The sequence below is a fragment of the Cuculus canorus genome, chromosome 9, assembly GCF_017976375.1.
Source record: "Cuculus canorus isolate bCucCan1 chromosome 9, bCucCan1.pri, whole genome shotgun sequence".
In the NCBI taxonomy this organism is placed as follows: Eukaryota; Metazoa; Chordata; class Aves; order Cuculiformes; family Cuculidae; genus Cuculus; species Cuculus canorus.
The window spans coordinates 7,351,515-7,370,312 of NC_071409.1; the positions used below are offsets into that span (position 1 = coordinate 7,351,515).

Here is an 18,798-nt window from a genome sequence, read left to right on the forward strand (position 1 = left end):
TGGGACACAGAAATCAAAAAACAAACCAGCGTAGTCCAATAGATAGTGCCAAGACCCGATATGGTATTTCTCACTCTGGTATAGCTTTCTTAAATCCAGAGAACTGTTTCAATTTTCTAAGCTCCATTTTTAATTTCTTAATTAAAACCAGATAATCTTAATTGAGACTTATAACAAAAATGCAATATTCAGTATTACTGGATTAAGAAGGTAAAAAACACTAAATAAATCCTGGGAGCAGAGTCAGCCAAGCTGATGCACTCGCAAGCATAAGATGCACCTAAATACCAAGCACCACCTTATTTCAGTAGCGAACAAAGTACCCAATATCTGGATGCCCTGCTAAACTCCAGGTTATGTAAGGATAGTCATACTGGATAGGATGAACGTTCATTTAACCCAGATTTCTGCACTGGTGACAATCTACAGAGGTTTAGATGAAAGTACAGAAAACAGTCAGTATAGTATTATTTCTGCTGAATACTCCCAATTTTCACTCATGCAGGTTCTCAGTCCAAGATAGCATCTGCATATTTACTAGCTCTCAAAGACTTATCTTTCATGGATTCTCCCAGTGATTCTTCAAACCTACACAGATACTATAGATGCCAAATATTTAATGGCAAGGAAATTCAGTTTTAATATTCAATTCATCATTTTTTTTCCCCTCCAAACTTGCCCCCCACTAGTTTCATTCGATGATCCCTGCTTCTCTTGTTGCGAGGAGAAACTGCAAGCGAAGTCTACATGTCTCTGATCATTCCTGATTTTTATGGCTTCCATCGTATAGAATCACAGAATGGTTTGGGTTGGAAGGGATCTTAAGTCCACCAAGTTCCAATCCCTGTGCCATGGGCAGGGACACCACCACCAGACCAGGCTGCTCAAAGCCCCATCCAACCTGGCCTTGAACCCCTCCAGGGAGGGAGCAGCCACAACTTCCCTGGGTATCCCCTCTGACTTATTTTCCAGGCCAGTCCAGCTGCAGTCTTTGTCTACATACGTAGTCATGTACTAACTATGCTCATCCTCCTCACTCTTCTCTGTGATTTTCCAGTTCCAGAAAGTCTGTTTTGAATTGTACAAACCATTAAAGCCCTCCCATGAAGCTGCTGTGGAACTCTGCTATCCAAGGACAGATCAAAGAGCACAATTTATTTACTGTTACCCAGTGAGGTGTAAAGTGGACCAAAACTACGTCATTCTTAACACAGTAAAGCTGCTTTAAGCTTCCAGGCCTCAGTCTCTGCAGGCGGAGAGCTGAATCATAGTAATTCCTTCTGCTTCTCCAGATTATTTTCTCCGATGGGATGAGCATAAGCCCTACTCCTGCCCTTGTGTTTCTCCCCACTCCCACATCTCACTCTTTGCATCCAATATGCAAAGACAAGCCCTTGCACCCTCAAATCTTGCGTTATCATCAAACCGAAACCAGTCATTGACAACCTCACTCTGTACAAAGAGGTGGGTATTAAAAAAAAAAAAAAAAATTGGAAATTCTGGGTTTTTTTTAAATTCAGAAATTCTGGAAAGTCCAGAAAATTCCCTCTTACTGTAGAAATAGCTGGAAAATCCTGACTCATTTCTATCAAGCACTACTTGAGCTGGATACAAAAGGATCGGTCAGGAAATCAGAAGCTAAGAGGTTAACTTCTGATTTCCTACAAATATACACTACAGCCAGGCACAAACAAGCGCCAGGAAAGGATGTGGGTGGGAAATAAAGCAGAGTTTGCTGCAGTGCCTCCTCACTCAGCTCCTTGTTCTGCCTTAAACACTGCAGACGCAGTCTGACTCAAGGAGCAAATCCTTTTGTGCAAATATTTCCAAGAAATACAGTTGCCTTTTGAATGCATTTTACAAAAAGCAATGTTCAGCCACCAATTCAGATTCTTTTCGCAGGCTCATGTAACTTAAAATTGCCTTTGATTTCACTTAAAAAAAAGGAAAATTGGCAAGCACTTACATTGTGCAAAAGGTTTTGGCAGCTCAAAAACACTGTGTAAAGAAACTTCTCAGTGGGAGCTAGTACAAAATTGTATGTCAACTCACCTCACAAACATTTCATTTGGGCAGGTCCTTTTTGGTGCATTCTTCAAGAACTGGCTTCTCTACATAGTGAAAACATCTTAGGTTACATTTTATTAATCAATATTTACAGTTTCAGTTAGGTTTGGAAAAATACAGCAAAAACACTGGTACAACTCCAGGCTTGGATTCAGTTTTATCTTTTATATAAAAACCAGAATTAAGTGTGTGTTAGTTAACATTTCTATCATTTCCAAGTAGTTCTTCAGTTCAACTGTGTTCATGAGTTTTCTCTACACGTCCATACATTCTGCTAAAACATGTAGCAGAAAGTGTTTGAGGAATGAGCGTGCTATCTGTCTGAGCTGCTTGGTCAGAGCGTTTCTGAATAAAAACAGGTGGCGGATGCACAAACACTCCAATCACCAGTCCTTCCCCAACTGATGTCTTTGCTACATTGTCAGCAGAAATAAAATCAGGTGCTAGAAGGGGCAAATAGCCATTAAAAAAAAAAAATCAGATGCAACATGAACAACAACGGATATCGTATATCTTAAATATTGGAAAATGCATTCTCTAAAAGTCTGTGTAGATACAGTGCATGTTTCCTACTGGATGTACCAGTCTGGATGTCAGGATTGCTTTCCCCGTATCTTCCACACGTCTGCTGCTCAGGATGTGTTATAGAGCACATGTGTAACACCTGGGAGCCAACAGCCAACTGGGGACTTGGCTTCTTTCATAACAGGCCAGTTAAAAGATAAAAGGAGATCCAACTGCAAGGTTGTAAGGGCAAAGAAACCGGATGTTCCTGGCAACAAACAAGCTTTTAGATAACTGCTTAGATCACTGCACATCCTAAAGCATTGTGCCCTTGCTTAAAACCAAAAGAGCTAATGGTCGTCAATAGCTGGAGGAACTCAAACACAGCAAAAGACAAAACAGAGTCACATAGCCTGAATAAGCAAATCCAGGCACAAGTGCCAGCTGGCAGGTGTAGAGACCTAACAGGCAGCTGGACTCTCTGAGCCTGGCTGCTTTTTCTAGGGAACTCTAGGGAGATGAGAAAAGGCTCCTTAAGCACGTGGGAGAACATGTCAAAGGCAGGAGAAGAGCTCAGGCACTGAAAAGAAAGAAGTGCAGATCAGCTGTATGAACACTACTTACTCTTTACCTACAAGCCACAAGCACTCAAATGTGAGGAAAAAAATAGGCATAATTCCAAACTCTGTTTCTCCCAAGAACTTGTTCTCCACTGTAATCCCATTAAGATCAGATCTCCTCCAGGGATAGCTGCAATGCATGTTAACAAGTAATTTACTAACGGAAGAAATATTTCAACAAGGACAGTGGAGCATCTGGTTCCAGGAATTTACATTTCAGCAGTTAATCTCTTTACTGTTAAGGCTCACCCTCTGAAAGACCTAATTTTAGCACCTAAGTTGCAACCTGTGGAAAACATCAAGGTAACGCCAAACCCTTATCGAAACACCAAAGGAAGCCGAGTGATAGGTAATAGAATGTTCAACTCTCAACATCTGAGTTTAACAGCTAACCACCGACTGATCCAACAAGACCACACACATTTTCCACTCTAAATTCATGATTTCTTGATTTTGGAGGAAAACATGCAGGCAGCAGAGAATTACACTGTGATTCTGTGATTCTGTGGTCCATTTTACTGCATTAAGTCAAAACCTTATTCTGCTGGATTGACACACATATAACTGAGAACTGAATCTGGCTGTCTCATCTTCAAGCAAGTATCAATACTAATGAAAATAAAATGAGCACAGCAGTTGACAGATGAGAAGCGAGGAAAAACAAACAACCAAAGGCATGAAGTGTTCAATTCAATTGGTTCCACACAGTGTGTTCAGAGTTATTCCTCAGACAGAAAGAAGTCTGACAAACATTACAATAGCTATTTTTCATCAAAAACCACACACAGAGAATCTATTATGTTTTAAGCTAACCACAAATCTGCAATAATTATGAACAGACTGCAATAGTAGAACTAAGATATTGCACAGAAATGTTTTCTCTTTAGACAGTGAATAACATTTTGTTCTGAAGAGGCACCAAATTAACAGGATGAGAAAAGCAGATTTTTATTTTTTTTTTGTAATACGTATTTATTTACAGAGTTCCCTGACCTTAAAGTAAGAGTTCTGGCAGAACTGAAATAACTGAGGTCCAGAACAAAGAAGGAATCAGTTTCTTTCTGTCTGGAAACGTGTGCATTTACTTACAGCTGCCACACCTCAGTGTAGATCATGGTCCACAGTCTGAGCCAGCTTCAGCTGGACTAGACTTGGAATAGCGCCCTGAGATGATATCAGACCCTTGCCACCCATAACATCATGAAGTATTCATGTGATACGCCTTTTGGTGTTGAATCCTAATCCTTTCCCCACTGTGGTATTTCTCACTCTAATCACTAATTCCAGCTGGAAGCTTTAATTATTCAAGGAAGTGATTCAAAAGCTAAAAGACCGGGAACTTTTCCTGTATTTTCTAGACACTCCATCTTACTTTGCTCCAAATAATCTGAACACATTCTGCCTATTTCTGTATTCCTGACACAACAGTACTGCAGTGAACAAGAGTTAGTCAAGTACTTTGGCAGAGAACTCATTTCTTATTTCACTCACAAAAGCAAAGCTGCCAGTTAGTACTAGCTGATAGAGTCAAATATGCTGAAACGATGCTTAGCCATAGAAGTGAAATTCTGTGTTTTGCCTTTACAAAACTTTCTTTGGCTAAGGGAACATCAAAACCATTCACTTGTGTTTATCCAGTTCCTCTTAAGCTACAGGACGTAGCACAACCTGGAACTAGGCTGTATTCACCCACACTTTGGCAGTAGTCATAGTCATGAAGTGCTGACGCCTTGCATCAAAACCTTGTATGATTCAGGAAATGCAAGCTATAAGTCAGAATCTCTTGAGAGTTTTTAGAAATCAGGTGACAAGCCCCCCTGAGATGCACAGGAAAAGATAAGATCACCAACGCCAGCCACACTAGGTGTGACAGTACACAGCATTTATATACTCGCATCATCTGCTCCTCACTTTACCTTTCTGATGCAGGTGATGGTGAAATGGTTCAGCAGCAGCGAAGCAACTCCTGTTGCACTGTGCCACGTTACCCTGCCTTGGTGACCAGAGGTTGCTGGAGCAGAGACTTTTCACATGCATTAAACCCAAATGATTATTATAGATGACAGACTACAAAGTGCGGAGATAAAGGCTCATAGATACATCTTTTTGTGCCTTATGAGCAATGAAACTGTGCAAAAGGCTTTTATCTGAAACATGCTGAACTGGAATTCCAATTTATTCAAACTGAGTTTAGACCAAGTGTTGTAAAGAAGAAACTTCAGGTAAGTGAGAAATACCAGGAACAGTTGTCACATTCCATTTGGATTTCCATTCTACCCACAAGGGAAATGGAGTGCAGTTATCCTGAGAGACAAAGCAGAATATGTTTTGCCACTTTGGGAGGACAGGGGTGGAAGAAGGACAAGGGAGGAGGGATTACCATCAATAGGAAGAGGTACACACCAGGAAGCAAAACCAAAGCTTTTGATCAGAAGAACGAGAGAGGAAAAGGCAGTATCAGAATTTCTTGATGTGCCAACGTAGAGCAGTGGTAGCTTGCCCTCAAAGACCAGTTCTTAGCACAGTTTAACAGCAGTGTGTCTAATAAATTTCAGATCAGAAGAAATGGCATTGTCCACATTTCTCTCTTTCTTATCACTGATGTCTTCCTCATCACTCTTCTTTTTTTACACACTGTCTTTGCTTCAGTAGCCTTCCCTCCCACCTTTGCAGCTTCCACTTTGCAGCCTCCCCCAGCAGCTTTTACTTTGGCAGTACTTTTCGGTTGGCCAGTGCTGTCAGAGGGCCCTGGTTTCTTTATGGCTCCCTTCCTCACCCAGCATACCTCTTGCCATCATTCTTTCCAAGCTAAATCAATATCCCCATGTTTGTAGCCAAGGTTCTGAAATGGACTCTGGACTCAGCTCTATGCATTTAAATCCAGATTAGCTCTACATGGAGGATTCAGTACCTTCAATGGCACAAAAAGCAAAGCCCAGCCTGGCTCTCTGCGCTGCAGCCAGCAGAGAGTTAATGACAGTGAGAGGCAAAGGCTGAGGACTGGCACTAATATCATTTTCTGAAAGCATGAGATTAATTTACTGTTCCTTTGCATGCTTCTTCAGCCAGCTGCAGCTCACCATACTCAGCAGGAGCGAACCAGTCTACCAGAGCCTGGGCCAAGGATAGCACATGTATGTTCAGATGAGAAATTCTGCTGCCACCACAATGCCACTCACCCTCCCAGCCAGAGGCTCCCCAGCTGCAGACGCCCCCAGGCACGTTGGTAACACCTGAGTGTGCTGGAGGCACATGTGAAGCATCACAGGTGGATTTCTGCATCGTATCATCTGTGTTTCCTCAACTGGTCTCCCGTGAGCTACAGACAGTGATAGCACTAACAGAGATGTGCTCCTGCGATGGAGCTTGGGCAGTGTGGGACAGGACTGCTTCTCAGCCAAGATATGGCAGCAGGCAGTATCACTGCTTCCAGTCCATTTCTGTAGATATTAAGTGTCTGTAGACATTAACCCACCCACACAGCCTGGTCAGTAGCGTGTCAGGAATTGTCACACATCCCATTACCAAAACCTCACTGTGGGAGGCAAAAGACCAAATGATTTTAACTGAGTCATGGATCTGGAACTACTTAAGAATACCCAGAGAATATCTCTGAAAATAGACCTAGAGGCTGCTGGTAACAAATACATGTATGTACATATAAATGTTTTATATTTCTGATGCTACACTGTCTACTTACAGCATAAAATAAATCTACAGAATTCTGTGTGAAATACATTTTGAAGCATTTTCTTGAAGTCTCCAAAACATCAAAGAAATTGACATCATTATTTTAGATGGTTCATCCTGTGTCTAGTACTGGGCATTTAAATCTATGTTAAACTCTGAGTAAGAATAAAGAGATGATCTTTTCTTTTTAATTTATTCAAGTATTTAATATTGTGATAAACACAGGAGAGCAGACAAATATAAATGAAAAATCAGCACTCATGGCTGATGATGGTGCCACACCATGTAAATAGCTTAAGGGTAACACAACCGTAGTTCACCCGATTCCAAAATCCCAGGCCAGTCACTGAGATTTTTTTCTTGACTCTCCCACCTTCCTTTGTAGGAAGATCCAAAGAGCAAAATGATCAAGAGAAACATCGAAAGCTGGCATTTGCTACAGCCCATCAGAGCTAGAGCCAAGCAGAACTGCAGACAGAGCATCGCAGACAAAACTGCGACAAATCAAGCATGTGTGTGCATAGATTTGTTTATAAATGTGCTTATTACACAAAGCAGTGTGGCTGCAGATGGCCAAAACCTGAACAAAAATGAAATGTGGTTTGTTTTTTTTTTTTCCTGTGTGCGTTTGATTCTTTCTTTGATTTCTAGGCTTTAATCAAGTTATTTTGCTTTTCTATAGGCCAATTTTCTTCTCTCCCAGAAGCATTTTGAGCATGCATCTTAAATCATGATTTCTGTCAAACACATCAAATCCCAAAGGGTTCCCAAAGCACTCCCAAGGACAGCTACTCACAGAGACTTTTCTCTGCTCCTTTAATTCATACCCTACTCTTTCAGGCAAGTATTGCTTACAAATCAATAGCTTACTTCGCTTTTGTTTTAAAAAAAACTAATAAATTCCTCTTAAGTAGGAGGCTGTTTCCCTCATTACTATTTTGAGTCCATACCCTCCATAAGCTGCCATAAGAATTCAATTAACAGATTCGTAATAATTTCATTCCACGTAGTGCCATACTACACACACTGCTGCAAGACTAATAAGTGAAAGCAATATAAAATGTTGGTCAGAGTACTAAAGTCAGATGGAGAAGATTTGCTCAGTGGAAAAAGGCTGGTTTTAATGCGATCGCTTTTTCAACCATATGCATAGTTTAAATGTTACTGCAGCATGCTAAAGCGTGAAACCAGATCCGCATCTTGGGCTTGTTCTCTTCTACAGTGGAGAAGCACAGAATCATAGAATGGTTTGGCTTGGAAGGGGCCTTAAAGCCCATTCAGTTCCAATTCCCCTGCTCTGGGCAGGGACACCTCCCACTGGATCAGGCTGCCCAAGGCCCCATCCAACCTGGCCATGAACGCCACCAGGAATGGGGATGAGGTCTTCACCCTTACCGTGAAGAATTTCTTCCTGATGACTAATCTAAATCTTCCCCCTTCCAACCTAAAGCTATTCCCCCTCGTCTTATCACTCCATGCCCTCGTAAAAAGTCCTTCCCCAGCTTTCTTGTAGGCTCCCTACAGCTAATACAGAAACCATACCCAGAGCCATAGCTGCTGCCTGCACTGGTAAAAGCCAAATGGAAGCCAAACACCTTTCAGCACAGAAGAACAAGCACCGCTCTAAATGAAAGCGATGGACACCATCCTTGTTACGCTGCTCTGCTGCTGGTGGTGCCAAGCCCCGCTGACCCACTGGAGCACACGCAGCGAAGAGAAGAGGCTGGCAAGCGCTTTGCAGTTACCAGCAGATCCAGTGAGCTTCAGACACAGAAGGCAAAGAAGTCACAAAAGTAACAAGACAGTTGCAAGAACAGCTCTAAAGTAGACCTGCATTTTGTGCATCGCTAACTGCTTTTCCTCTTTAGGCTCTAATGCTACTCATTATTCAGACTTAGGCCTGTTTCTGTTCCTGTTGAGGTGAAGTGCCAAAGTGGAAGTTGATTATGGTCAAATAAAGCTACATATGTCTATTGTTGCTTAAAAATGTATTACATATTGAAGCTTTTGACTTGAGCTAAAAGGTATTCATGTTTTGAATATTGCTTTTGAACTTTACAGCCCCGGGTAGCCTCCAGTAGCCTGGATTTCCAAAAACAATCCCTTCTCCAAGACACCAGAGGAAGAGAACACCCTTTGCTTCTCAGAGCTGAGCCTCATGCTGCCGTACGTCCTCCCCATTTGGGTACACACAGACCCATTCCCACCTACAAAAATAGTTAAGTCATGAGTCGGAGATCTTGCAATTATTAGAGCTGCCATCTATTGATAGCCCTTGTTATGCATATAATACAAATTTTAATAGATAAATGAGGAAATGAATGCACTGAATTATTAAAGCTGGAAACATAAAATTCACACAAGTCATGCAACAAAACCTCAAGAACACAATTCTGTTAGTAAACTTCAAAATCCAATAAGGAAACATTCTCAAAGTCATGCTTTTATTTTTTTCTACTGCTTTTAGAAGACTAGAATTCTGTTTACAACTCAAGTGATCTGGGAAGCAGCTCGGGCAGTGCCCCAGTCCTGCCTGTATGCCAGAGCAGAGCAGCTATCCTGCATCTGTGCAACAGGGAGGTTCTCGTACTTCTTTAACTGGAAAGGGTAGAAGAAAATCTCGGTGAGCTATCTCTTCCCAGAGATAAAAAAAACTGAATAAAGAGTCCAAGCTAACGCGTCAGTTCAAGTTACAGTATTTTATCGAAAACAAAAAACATTTAGGCACATTTTTGTGTAGCTGTCTATCAAGGCCAGGGATGCAAGGAGTGGAGAGGAGGATCATATTCTCAACTGTCATGCTTTGCTCTTAACTTTCACACAAATCTCAGCTGCCTAAGTTCATAATAAATCACATGAAAAAAACAAAGAATGACCTACTAGATAAACCTCAACTTATTTTCAAGTCACAAGCTCCAAAGGCAAAGCATCATCCTAAATGTTAGTGCCCCCACCCCAAACACCAAGCAGTTCCACGTAAAAACCGTGTACTAAATTTTCTTCCTTCAGGCATCTTCCTCTTCTCCTTTTTCTTGCAGAAACATCGTGTATGGTCACTTGCATTCACTCTACAAAGGTTTTTAATATCTCAAACATCAACATCTCACGGAATTATTTTGAGAACTAGCCCTTACAGACATACCCTCAAAAAGTACAGAAAGCACCAAGATGGTCTATTAAACACAGAGTTACTGAATACATTGATTCAACTTGTACACCTAGCTAGAGTTTCTTTAGATACTTATTTTGCATATCTCTGGCAACCCCCAAGATTGTCCAAGAAGGGAAGACATAAAACAGTCATTTACAAAGAATTCCCAGGTTTGTCTTTCTAACATCTCTCCCTATTCTGTGGATCCAGCCAAGATGTAAAATCAATTATTATTCTGTCTTGCCCAAGGATAAAACTAGGTTTCTAAACTAATTGAAAAGGGGAAAAAAAATCTGTGAATAAAGACATCAATCTTCACTCTTCACAAGAACTAAAGTGCTGGAAATAACCTGCTGTGATGCCTAAAGGTTTCATACAGTGGCTGTTAAGCAAGAGCTAGAGGCTGTACTTGGGCCTTCTCCCTTTCTTTTCTTGGCATCAAAGGCACAATTCCTAGAACACCCTACAAGGATGTTCCTCGTCAGAGATTAACAAAGCAAAATGGAGCATATATCTATAGAACTGTATGCTTATGGGAAGCATTTTAGAGTAGACTGCAGTTATCTCTGCTTCAGGATTGCTTTCCGTATCAAGGCAACACTGAGATTTTACTTTTGTTTCACATGGGGCAGGCAATCTTGCAAGAACACAGGAGAGCCCAGGGACTTAAAAAAAGCCATTCAAAACGTAGGCATAGTGCATCTCCTGAAATCAATACCAAATGCTAACACTCTCAGCAGGGAGCGTATAGCCAGTGGCACACAAGCTACAAGGAGAAGGACCATTTCATCTAAAGGTACGAAAAGATAAATACCTGATCTTCATCTCACAGGAGCCCAAAGCCTGTGGCGATCGCACCCAGGGATGTCAATATATTTCAAACAGTCTGCATTTGGGGATTTCCTCACCTCTTTTTTTTCTTGAGCACCTCAATCACTCACTGCCCTCAGTCACGAAAACTCAATCTCATTGGGATCAGTTTAGCTCCTGGCATCTGCATGATACGCATAATAACACTGTGAACTAAACATTTTTTTTCTCATCTACACAGTTGTCTCTGTTGTATTATCCAGACATAAGCTTCAATGATCTACAACAGACCAAGGGGGAAAACATAATCTGTTAGGACCACGACTCACGTATTATTAAGGTCCAGTAGCCTCCAGCCCTCTTTATCTTGTTCCTCTTTCAAGTAGCATGAATTCTGGTGAAAACTGGACCATTGATTTCTGCTGCAGAAATGCTCTGAAGCACTTTGTTCTCAACTCACCAGGTCTCCACATCATTACTAAGTTTAACTGCAAAGTTCAGTAGCAAATTATTTTAGGTAAATACATAATTAACTGTCTCTAAACGAAAAGCCACAGTAATGATACACATCCAGAAGAGAAAAAAGAGAGAGGGAAAACCATTTTCCACGAGTCATCCCCTGCCCATCAGCTTCCCTTCGAACGGTGCCTGCCTGTGCCTACACCAGCCTCATCACAGGGCTGAGCACTCATCCTCTTCTTCTCAAAGGGACCAAGGGCAAGAAAATGATCCCAGGGATCTCCTGGGGAAGGGCAGCTAATTTAAAAGGACAAACACAAGTACATTAACTGTTTCTGTAAAAAAACAAACGTCCCTGTTACTGCAATGGGTGGATTTGTTTGAGACCAGGAGGGGATCCCTAAAAGCCCACACCCAACAGTAGTTAACAGGCAGTCTGACCAGCCTCCCTGTCCTCTGAGTACCCCCAGCTCTGCACGGTGGTGGACACCTTCCACAGCTCCCTCCATCCTGCAGAAAAACCTCACTTTCCTGGGAGCCCGGGGACTTTTGCTGTAGCTCTCAGAGGCCCACTCTCCCAAGCCGCTCGTAACTGCACCTGGGTACGGGCAGGCTGCTACATCATTCGCTGCCACAACTCCCAAGACTACCTTTGTCTTCCAAGGATGGAAACAAGTTGCACAGATGATCCATACTCATGTCACAATTTCCTCCAGAGCCTTCTCACTTCATTATGCTTGAAATTACTACCAGGAAGGAGATAGCTATTTGTTTAAATGCTGTTGAGGTCTTTTATTTAACCATTAATTGAAAAACAAGAAAAAAAATAATAAAAGTTAGTTTTCTAGATACTGAATTTTAAAGTAAAAGAAGCTTAAACGCTAGCTTCATAATGATGAAGTCCATCTCCTTCTTCCTTATGACCATTATCCTCCTCTATGCACTGGATAATACATAAAGCACCGCTTGGATTTGGTCTTAGATACTATAGTTGCCATGACTGCACCACACACCTCTGAGCAGCAATGCTCTACTGAAACCACTGCCAGGTCTCATGACAGCTATTACATTCTCTACTGTTACCATCACCCACTTACAACTAAGTTACTATCCTGTAAGATACAGTGGGGTATCAGAGGGATGAACTTTGGACTTTATCCTAAGGTACTTGTGTGTGTGTGTATATATATATATATATATATATATAAAAATTTCTACTACTCAAATACACACGAGTGCCCTGACAAACCACTGTTTGCAGGAATATTTTTATCAACCAAGAGCCACACAGTACCAAATCATCGACGCTTTGGACTCAAACCACCCCAAAGTTCTGGAAATGCTCACCATACATATACTTGGGAAGAAAAAGCAGTAAGCAAGCTGTTATGTGTACTTCTCATTCTGAAACAGTGATTTATAATGAGGAACAACCCTGTCACTTATTCCTAATAAAACCAAAGTGCTTATTATATTCTAGTCACAAAATAAAAATAATCCAATTTCTTTCAGACAGAAATAGACTCAAAACCCAAGAGTATTTTAAGTCTCCCTTCATTAGGGGTCAGAGGCAACTCACTAAACCAGAAAGCAGTGAAACAGCAAACATTTTACTGCTGCAAACAGTTTGCAGCAAAGAGATACAGGAGTTTACTTGCATACAAGATATAAAATCCAATTGCATCCTAGGTGAAAGTAGAAGGGGTTTGTTTTGTTTGGCTTTTAGATTTGTTTTTGCTTTTATGATGAACAGACTTAGTAAATATTTCCCAAGCTGTCTGCTGTTTGGAATTCCAAGTCCAAAATAAAACATAACCACATTTACCGGCTCCAGAGCTGTCTTGCAAATAGCAACAAATCCCGCCAACAATTAAATAACAAAACATTTACATTATATATAGCTTATGCATAGCTCACATCTTCACCTACAAAGTAACATTTCAGCTCTGTTTGACAAGACAGCAAATCTGCCAGCAAACCTACAGTGACAAATAGCCTGTCCGAGCTCTCTCTCTCTCTACGAATACATACTTAAAGGAAAAAATAATCCCATAATATCTGTAATAATAATTCTGTCACCTCTCTCTGCCGATTAACGTTTACCGTACCATTATGATGAGAGTCCTGGGTCTGCTCATTTCATCATCGCTATCCAGCGGCAGAATTTCATGTGACAACTCCTCTTGCCGTCGTCGCCTGCAGATATGTGGACAGTTCCTCTGTACCACAGAACGAAAGGCTTGGAGCAGAACAATGCTGGCAGCACAACCCATATCTGCATCCTGAAGCCTACAAAATAACTTCTATGTTTATGCTATGTTTGAAAAACAGTGGCTCCTTGTCCCTGAAAACAGCCTACAGTGCAGCTGCAGCCAGCTCGCTCTCCAATCGCTTCCTTGAGCTCTGATCATCTGATCACAACCAAATAGCTTGGATGCAGATAGAGGAAAGATTTGATCCACTGAAACTGAAACACACGCAATATTACAATGCTTTTTTTCTCTCTCTCTCCCTCCCTCTCTGCTTCTGAATTCACATGAGAAAACGCGCTCTCTTGTACAATCAGCTGCCGCCTCCGATTCCAGTTTCATGGAACTGAAAGTATTAAAATTCCCAGTTCAAAAGATCCAGCTGTTCATTAAACACACACACACACAGAGAGGCATCCACAACAACTGGTAGGATCAGTTTAAATACCTTTTTTTTAAAAGTCATATGTAGCAAAATAGCAAACATCTGGAAAGTTAATAGCTCTCATTATCAGCACTGCTGTTTTTAAAATACTTTGCCTTGGGGTGTTTTGCCACAAAAGAGAGACATATTTGAGCTCACTGAGGGATTTGGGCTGTAATCTTTTTGCTGCTCGCAATTTTCTGAAACCCAGCAAGCTCATTTGAGTTGTAAATGTAACAAGTGGTAAAAAAGAAATGCAGAAATCTGGATTGCTTTGTCCGGCTCATGCTAAAATAGCCATGGCTCAATGAGGAACAGCAGTGTGCAGCTCTGAAACGCCTTTCAATAGTGGAGTTGTTGTGTGTTCCCACACACGCGTGCTTTCTGCAGAGTAACACATTTTTTACAGCTCCATAGGAGGCTTGTGTGGAGCAGGGTCTCTGCTAAGAGGGTCTTGCACTGAACCAAACACCAATAACCTTCCCAGAGGGGTAAGAGGAAAGCATTTTAGTGTTGTATCCATCAGGATCCAGGAAAAGAGAAGCAGCTGCCGGCAGTCAGCAGTAACAACTTGCCTTTCTGGCTCCTGCCTGACAAGTCATTCAAAAAGCAGGCAGGGATGCTTCGCAATCACATGACTGACCTGGAAACACAGCAAGCGCTAATGGTAGAGAGTGTAAGGTAATAGCGCTGGACAGGAAGTTAGAACTAAAAATATCAACAGAAAATGGATTTCTCTTATGCATTAGGAAAACTAAGAATTTCCAATCAGGTTTCCAGAGAGGCTAATACGGATAACTTTATTACACGTGCACCCAAAACCATATTTACCTTGCACTGATTTCTAATGAAGGCCATGAAAGCTTTGGCATCAATTCCCATGGGGGCATAAGCAACTTTATAATGTCTGTTAATGAGATTTTCGTAAATAATACTGCTTCTAACAATCTCAGTCAGGAATTACACTGATTTCTTCTGGGCTTGATTAGGGCTTAATTGCTCAGCGATCTGGCAAAAGACATCATCATTTTAATTAAAGCATTTGCCAGAAAACCTAAACCCTTTAAATTTGTCCTTTGAAAGCAACAAACTCATTGCGATTCTTTGTCCCTTTGGAGTAAGCTGCTTTGAATGTACACGGAAAAGAGTCAAGCAGGCACCACACAAAGTCACCCACAGCTCTGCCAATGCACCTACCCGGCTCTTCCTCTGTGGAACTCACTGGGCAAAGGCTTCACACGCTTACATGATGTGCCTGCCTAGGTACCTGCACGCCTTACGGAGGGGGGTCTCATATCATGCTTATCAGTTTGACTTTTCTAATGTGATTATAAGAGCGCAGTGGGTAATTTCTCCACCAAATCTGCAATCCCGCCTACTGTTGCTGCCTTTGCTTACATTTTTATCAGTCCCATGCCTAGTCCGGAACCGTGACTGATGCCTTGGCCACACAAAAGATGCACTTGGCAGCTGGGAGACCTACATTCCTACTCCAACTCCAGCAGCAGCAATATGGGGCTGGATAATGTCTGTTGCTGGCTGTTAACAGCAACTGCTCTGCTACCTCAGGGGCTGTGAATGCATCTCCTGTCTGCCTGTAAAGCATCTTCTTCTACTCACCAATGTTCAGCGGGGAGAGCTGGCAGGGATTTCGTATGAAATTGGTGTCCGCAGCACAGCCCAACACTGTCACATACGCACGCGCAAGTGCTCGTACAAGGAACAGCATCCCAGGGCTGGGCTCAAAGCGTCGCTTTGCTCTCAGTGAAGAATCTCATTCATTTCAGTGGTCTTTGGATCAAACTATTCCCTGACAGTGGCACAAGTGACTTCATTACAACTATTTGTGGCTATTATTAGCTACAAGAAGGAATGACATAATCTTGGCATTTCATGTCTTTGGCAAGAAAAATGACAGTTTGAAAACAAGTGAACTAACAAGCCAAAGCCAGCTAAAAGTAGCCCCCAGGCCTTGATCAAAATTCAAGAACTGAAAAATGGCTAATGGGAAAAGACACCACTGAAGTGCTAAAAAAATCCTCTCCTTTAAAGAAATCTTACAGAAGCATGAGCTACCATTGGAAGGAAAACCTCCCATCCCACTAAAAATGCCTGGACACACAAAGTATCAATAGCTTTGTTTTTCAAATGTAGGGGTCTCATTAGCATACATAATGCTTATATACCAACTATCAACAGTGTTATTTACTCTTACAGCGAAGCATTAAGCATTATTTTGTGTTAATTAGCACTTTAATCCAGAAGCTGAATTCACTGAAACCCCCTGGGAAGCAAAATACTCCTTTGTGCAAGCAATTCCTTAATTCCCCATTACGAAGATTTTGGCAGCAGCTCTGGGCTAAGTAATATCAACACTGGAAGCCACCTACCGCCCACCCTCGCTCCATTCTTGACCACCACTCATTTCAGCTACGCTAAGCAGCTGTGCAACACCAGCAGGGTAGTTTACAGGAGCAGGCTGGGAAGCAGACAACTGATGATACTCCAATTAAAAAAAAATCATTAAAACAAGGGAGAAGTAAGGCAGTTGTTTGAACTCACATGGCTTCAGTGACCCAGTCCTTGGCAACTCGAAGGTCTGTGCAGCAACAAAGCTGTGCAAAAGCAGAAGTGGGTCATGCTTGCCATGTCTTATAAAAGCCTGTGATAAGAAAGCAGAGTTCAGAGGCATCTGGATCCTCGAGCTAGTAGCTCTCCGTCATCCAGCCTCAGCTTCCAAGTGAAAGAAATGCCAGGTCTACAAATGGGCAGCTAGGGCCTGAAGTAGTAAATGGTCTCAGCAAGAGGTCTGCACCAGAGTAAACACCTCAATCTTCCAAGCACTGGGATACCCCCCTCTTCCATAATATTCCTGCAACTGTGTAGAAATCTTGCAGAAAAGGATGCAAACATTTTCTAACACTCGTATTTCATAACTTTTTAGCACACCACATTAAAAGTCAAAAAGAACCACCAAGGTCTCCATCAGCAGAGCAGGCCCAAGGGTCTTGCTAGAACTAACGAGAAGAGACAGAAGTACACAGGCTTTGTATGTCTTTAGCTTCTACAAGTTGCTCCTTTAGTGACTTGGGAAAGCAGGCATTTATTGCAATACCTGGTCAGTACAGTTCCTGAATGAGACACAGCTTTTTCATCTTTAAACTGTATTCCTTCTCATAAAGCTACCCTTGACCAACACAAACGGTTCTTAAACTTACTGAGTCACCGTCAGCGCAAACTCCCTAATAAGCAGCATATGCTTATAACTGTACAAGAAGGGCTTAAATCGTTCAACCAGCTCATTCTCCATCACCTTACAGCAGCAAGCAACGCAAGTACACTAGCATTCACAATTCAGCAGATGCCTTCCCAGTACTGCTACAAACCTGCAGCACTGTCACCTGGCTACAGAGCAAACGGACTGCAGAAAGTGAGTGTATGGCACCCTCTAGGGAGTAGTACACAAAAGAAAGTCACCGCCAGACTGCTCTCCTCGCTGGGTATGACAAGTAACATAGATTAAATGCATAGACTGCATTTATAAATCCTCTCTTACTTTAAAAAAAAATAAATAAAAAGTAACTGTGCTATCCAAAACCGTTAAAAATGAGTTCTGTGTTCATCATCACAACTAGGAAAGAGCCCAAAGGAAGAGCTGCAGGATTAGGATTGCTATCTAAACTGTCAAAATATTGCATGGTTCAAATTGAATGACAAGTTATGCACAGACTTACCTTTAAAAACAAAGAAGTGCCTCTGCAGCACAGTGCTACATGTGGCACCGAACGATGGAGCAGGCTACGAGAACTTGCATCTGCTCTAAAAGCATCTCCATGCAAACTCACGGAGCTCACACCGCAAAACACACTCCTACAGCTCTGCTGCTTCTTGACTTTACCTGCTGAAAACGGAAACCATCACGTACGTTCATGGAGGGGAAAAAAAAAAGGCTGTTAACCGCAGAAACAGACTCCTCGTGGCTGCATGTGCTCATGACACCTTTCTCTTCTGAATGTTGCTTTGCTCTTTCATGTTCTTGTCTGGTGAAAAAATTAAATAAAATGGGCTAACCACATTCTATAGGCAGTGATGAAAACATCTTTATTTCTATGCACTTTTGTGGCTTCTGGATGTAGCACTAAATAACAAACAGCAGCTAAAACTGTTCTTGTGGTTTTCTTAAACATGCAACAGGAAAAATACATATTTCACTTCACAGTAGGAAAAATAACTACTTAACTTTAAAAGCAAATATTTGTTTGTTTGTTTTTTCAAAAAGAACATTTATTATCCCATAAAACTGGAGAAGAATTAACTGGACCTTTCAAAATCCAAACTTTCCCTGGCAGTCTTAAATAAAAACCTGTGCTAAGATAAACTGGGGAGAATTTTCACCAGAGGTTAAAAGTGTGTGCCCAGCCTTAGTTGTAAAGCAAAGATTATGCAAATAAGCAACAGCAGAAAAAAAAACAGGCACTACCCCACTGGTCCTCAAAAAGAACCAACAGCAAACTAATACCTTCTTCCCAAAAGATCCACATTCACCTTGCACACAACCCCCTGAAATAGCATTATCAGCAGCTGGTCCTGCTTCCAGAAGACTTCCATTTCACTAACCCAGTGGGAGAGAATCTGAAACCAAAACTGGCATGGAGGGGGAAAAAAAACCCAACCAAGTCACACTAGCCTGTTTAAACACCAGCATTATTTGTTGCAACAGATCTCACAGCTGTAATGGAGTACAACTGATCACAGAATCAGAAAATGGTTTGCGTTGGAAGAGACCTTAAAGATCATGCAGTTCCAACCCCCCTGCCGTGGGAC

The 18,798-nt window shown here is 41.7% G+C and overlaps 1 protein-coding gene across 9 annotated transcripts in view; it reads right to left on the reverse strand.

Annotated features, from left to right (window-relative positions):
* Positions 1 to 18,798, reverse strand: part of DOCK10 (dedicator of cytokinesis 10) — a 156,154-nt gene that overhangs the window by 115,195 nt on the left and 22,161 nt on the right. For 4 of the 9 annotated variants that reach the window (XM_054074351.1, XM_054074353.1, XM_054074352.1 and 1 more), the window contains exon 1: positions 13,410 to 13,697. The exons of 4 other annotated variants lie outside the window; for them this stretch is intronic. In XM_054074351.1, coding sequence (XP_053930326.1) covers positions 13,410 to 13,574 — 165 coding nt within the window. In that variant the 5' untranslated portion in view covers positions 13,575 to 13,697. Of the gene's footprint in view, positions 1 to 13,409; positions 13,699 to 18,798 lie in introns of those variants that run through there. One more of the 9 variants, XM_054074361.1, reaches the window with a different exon arrangement.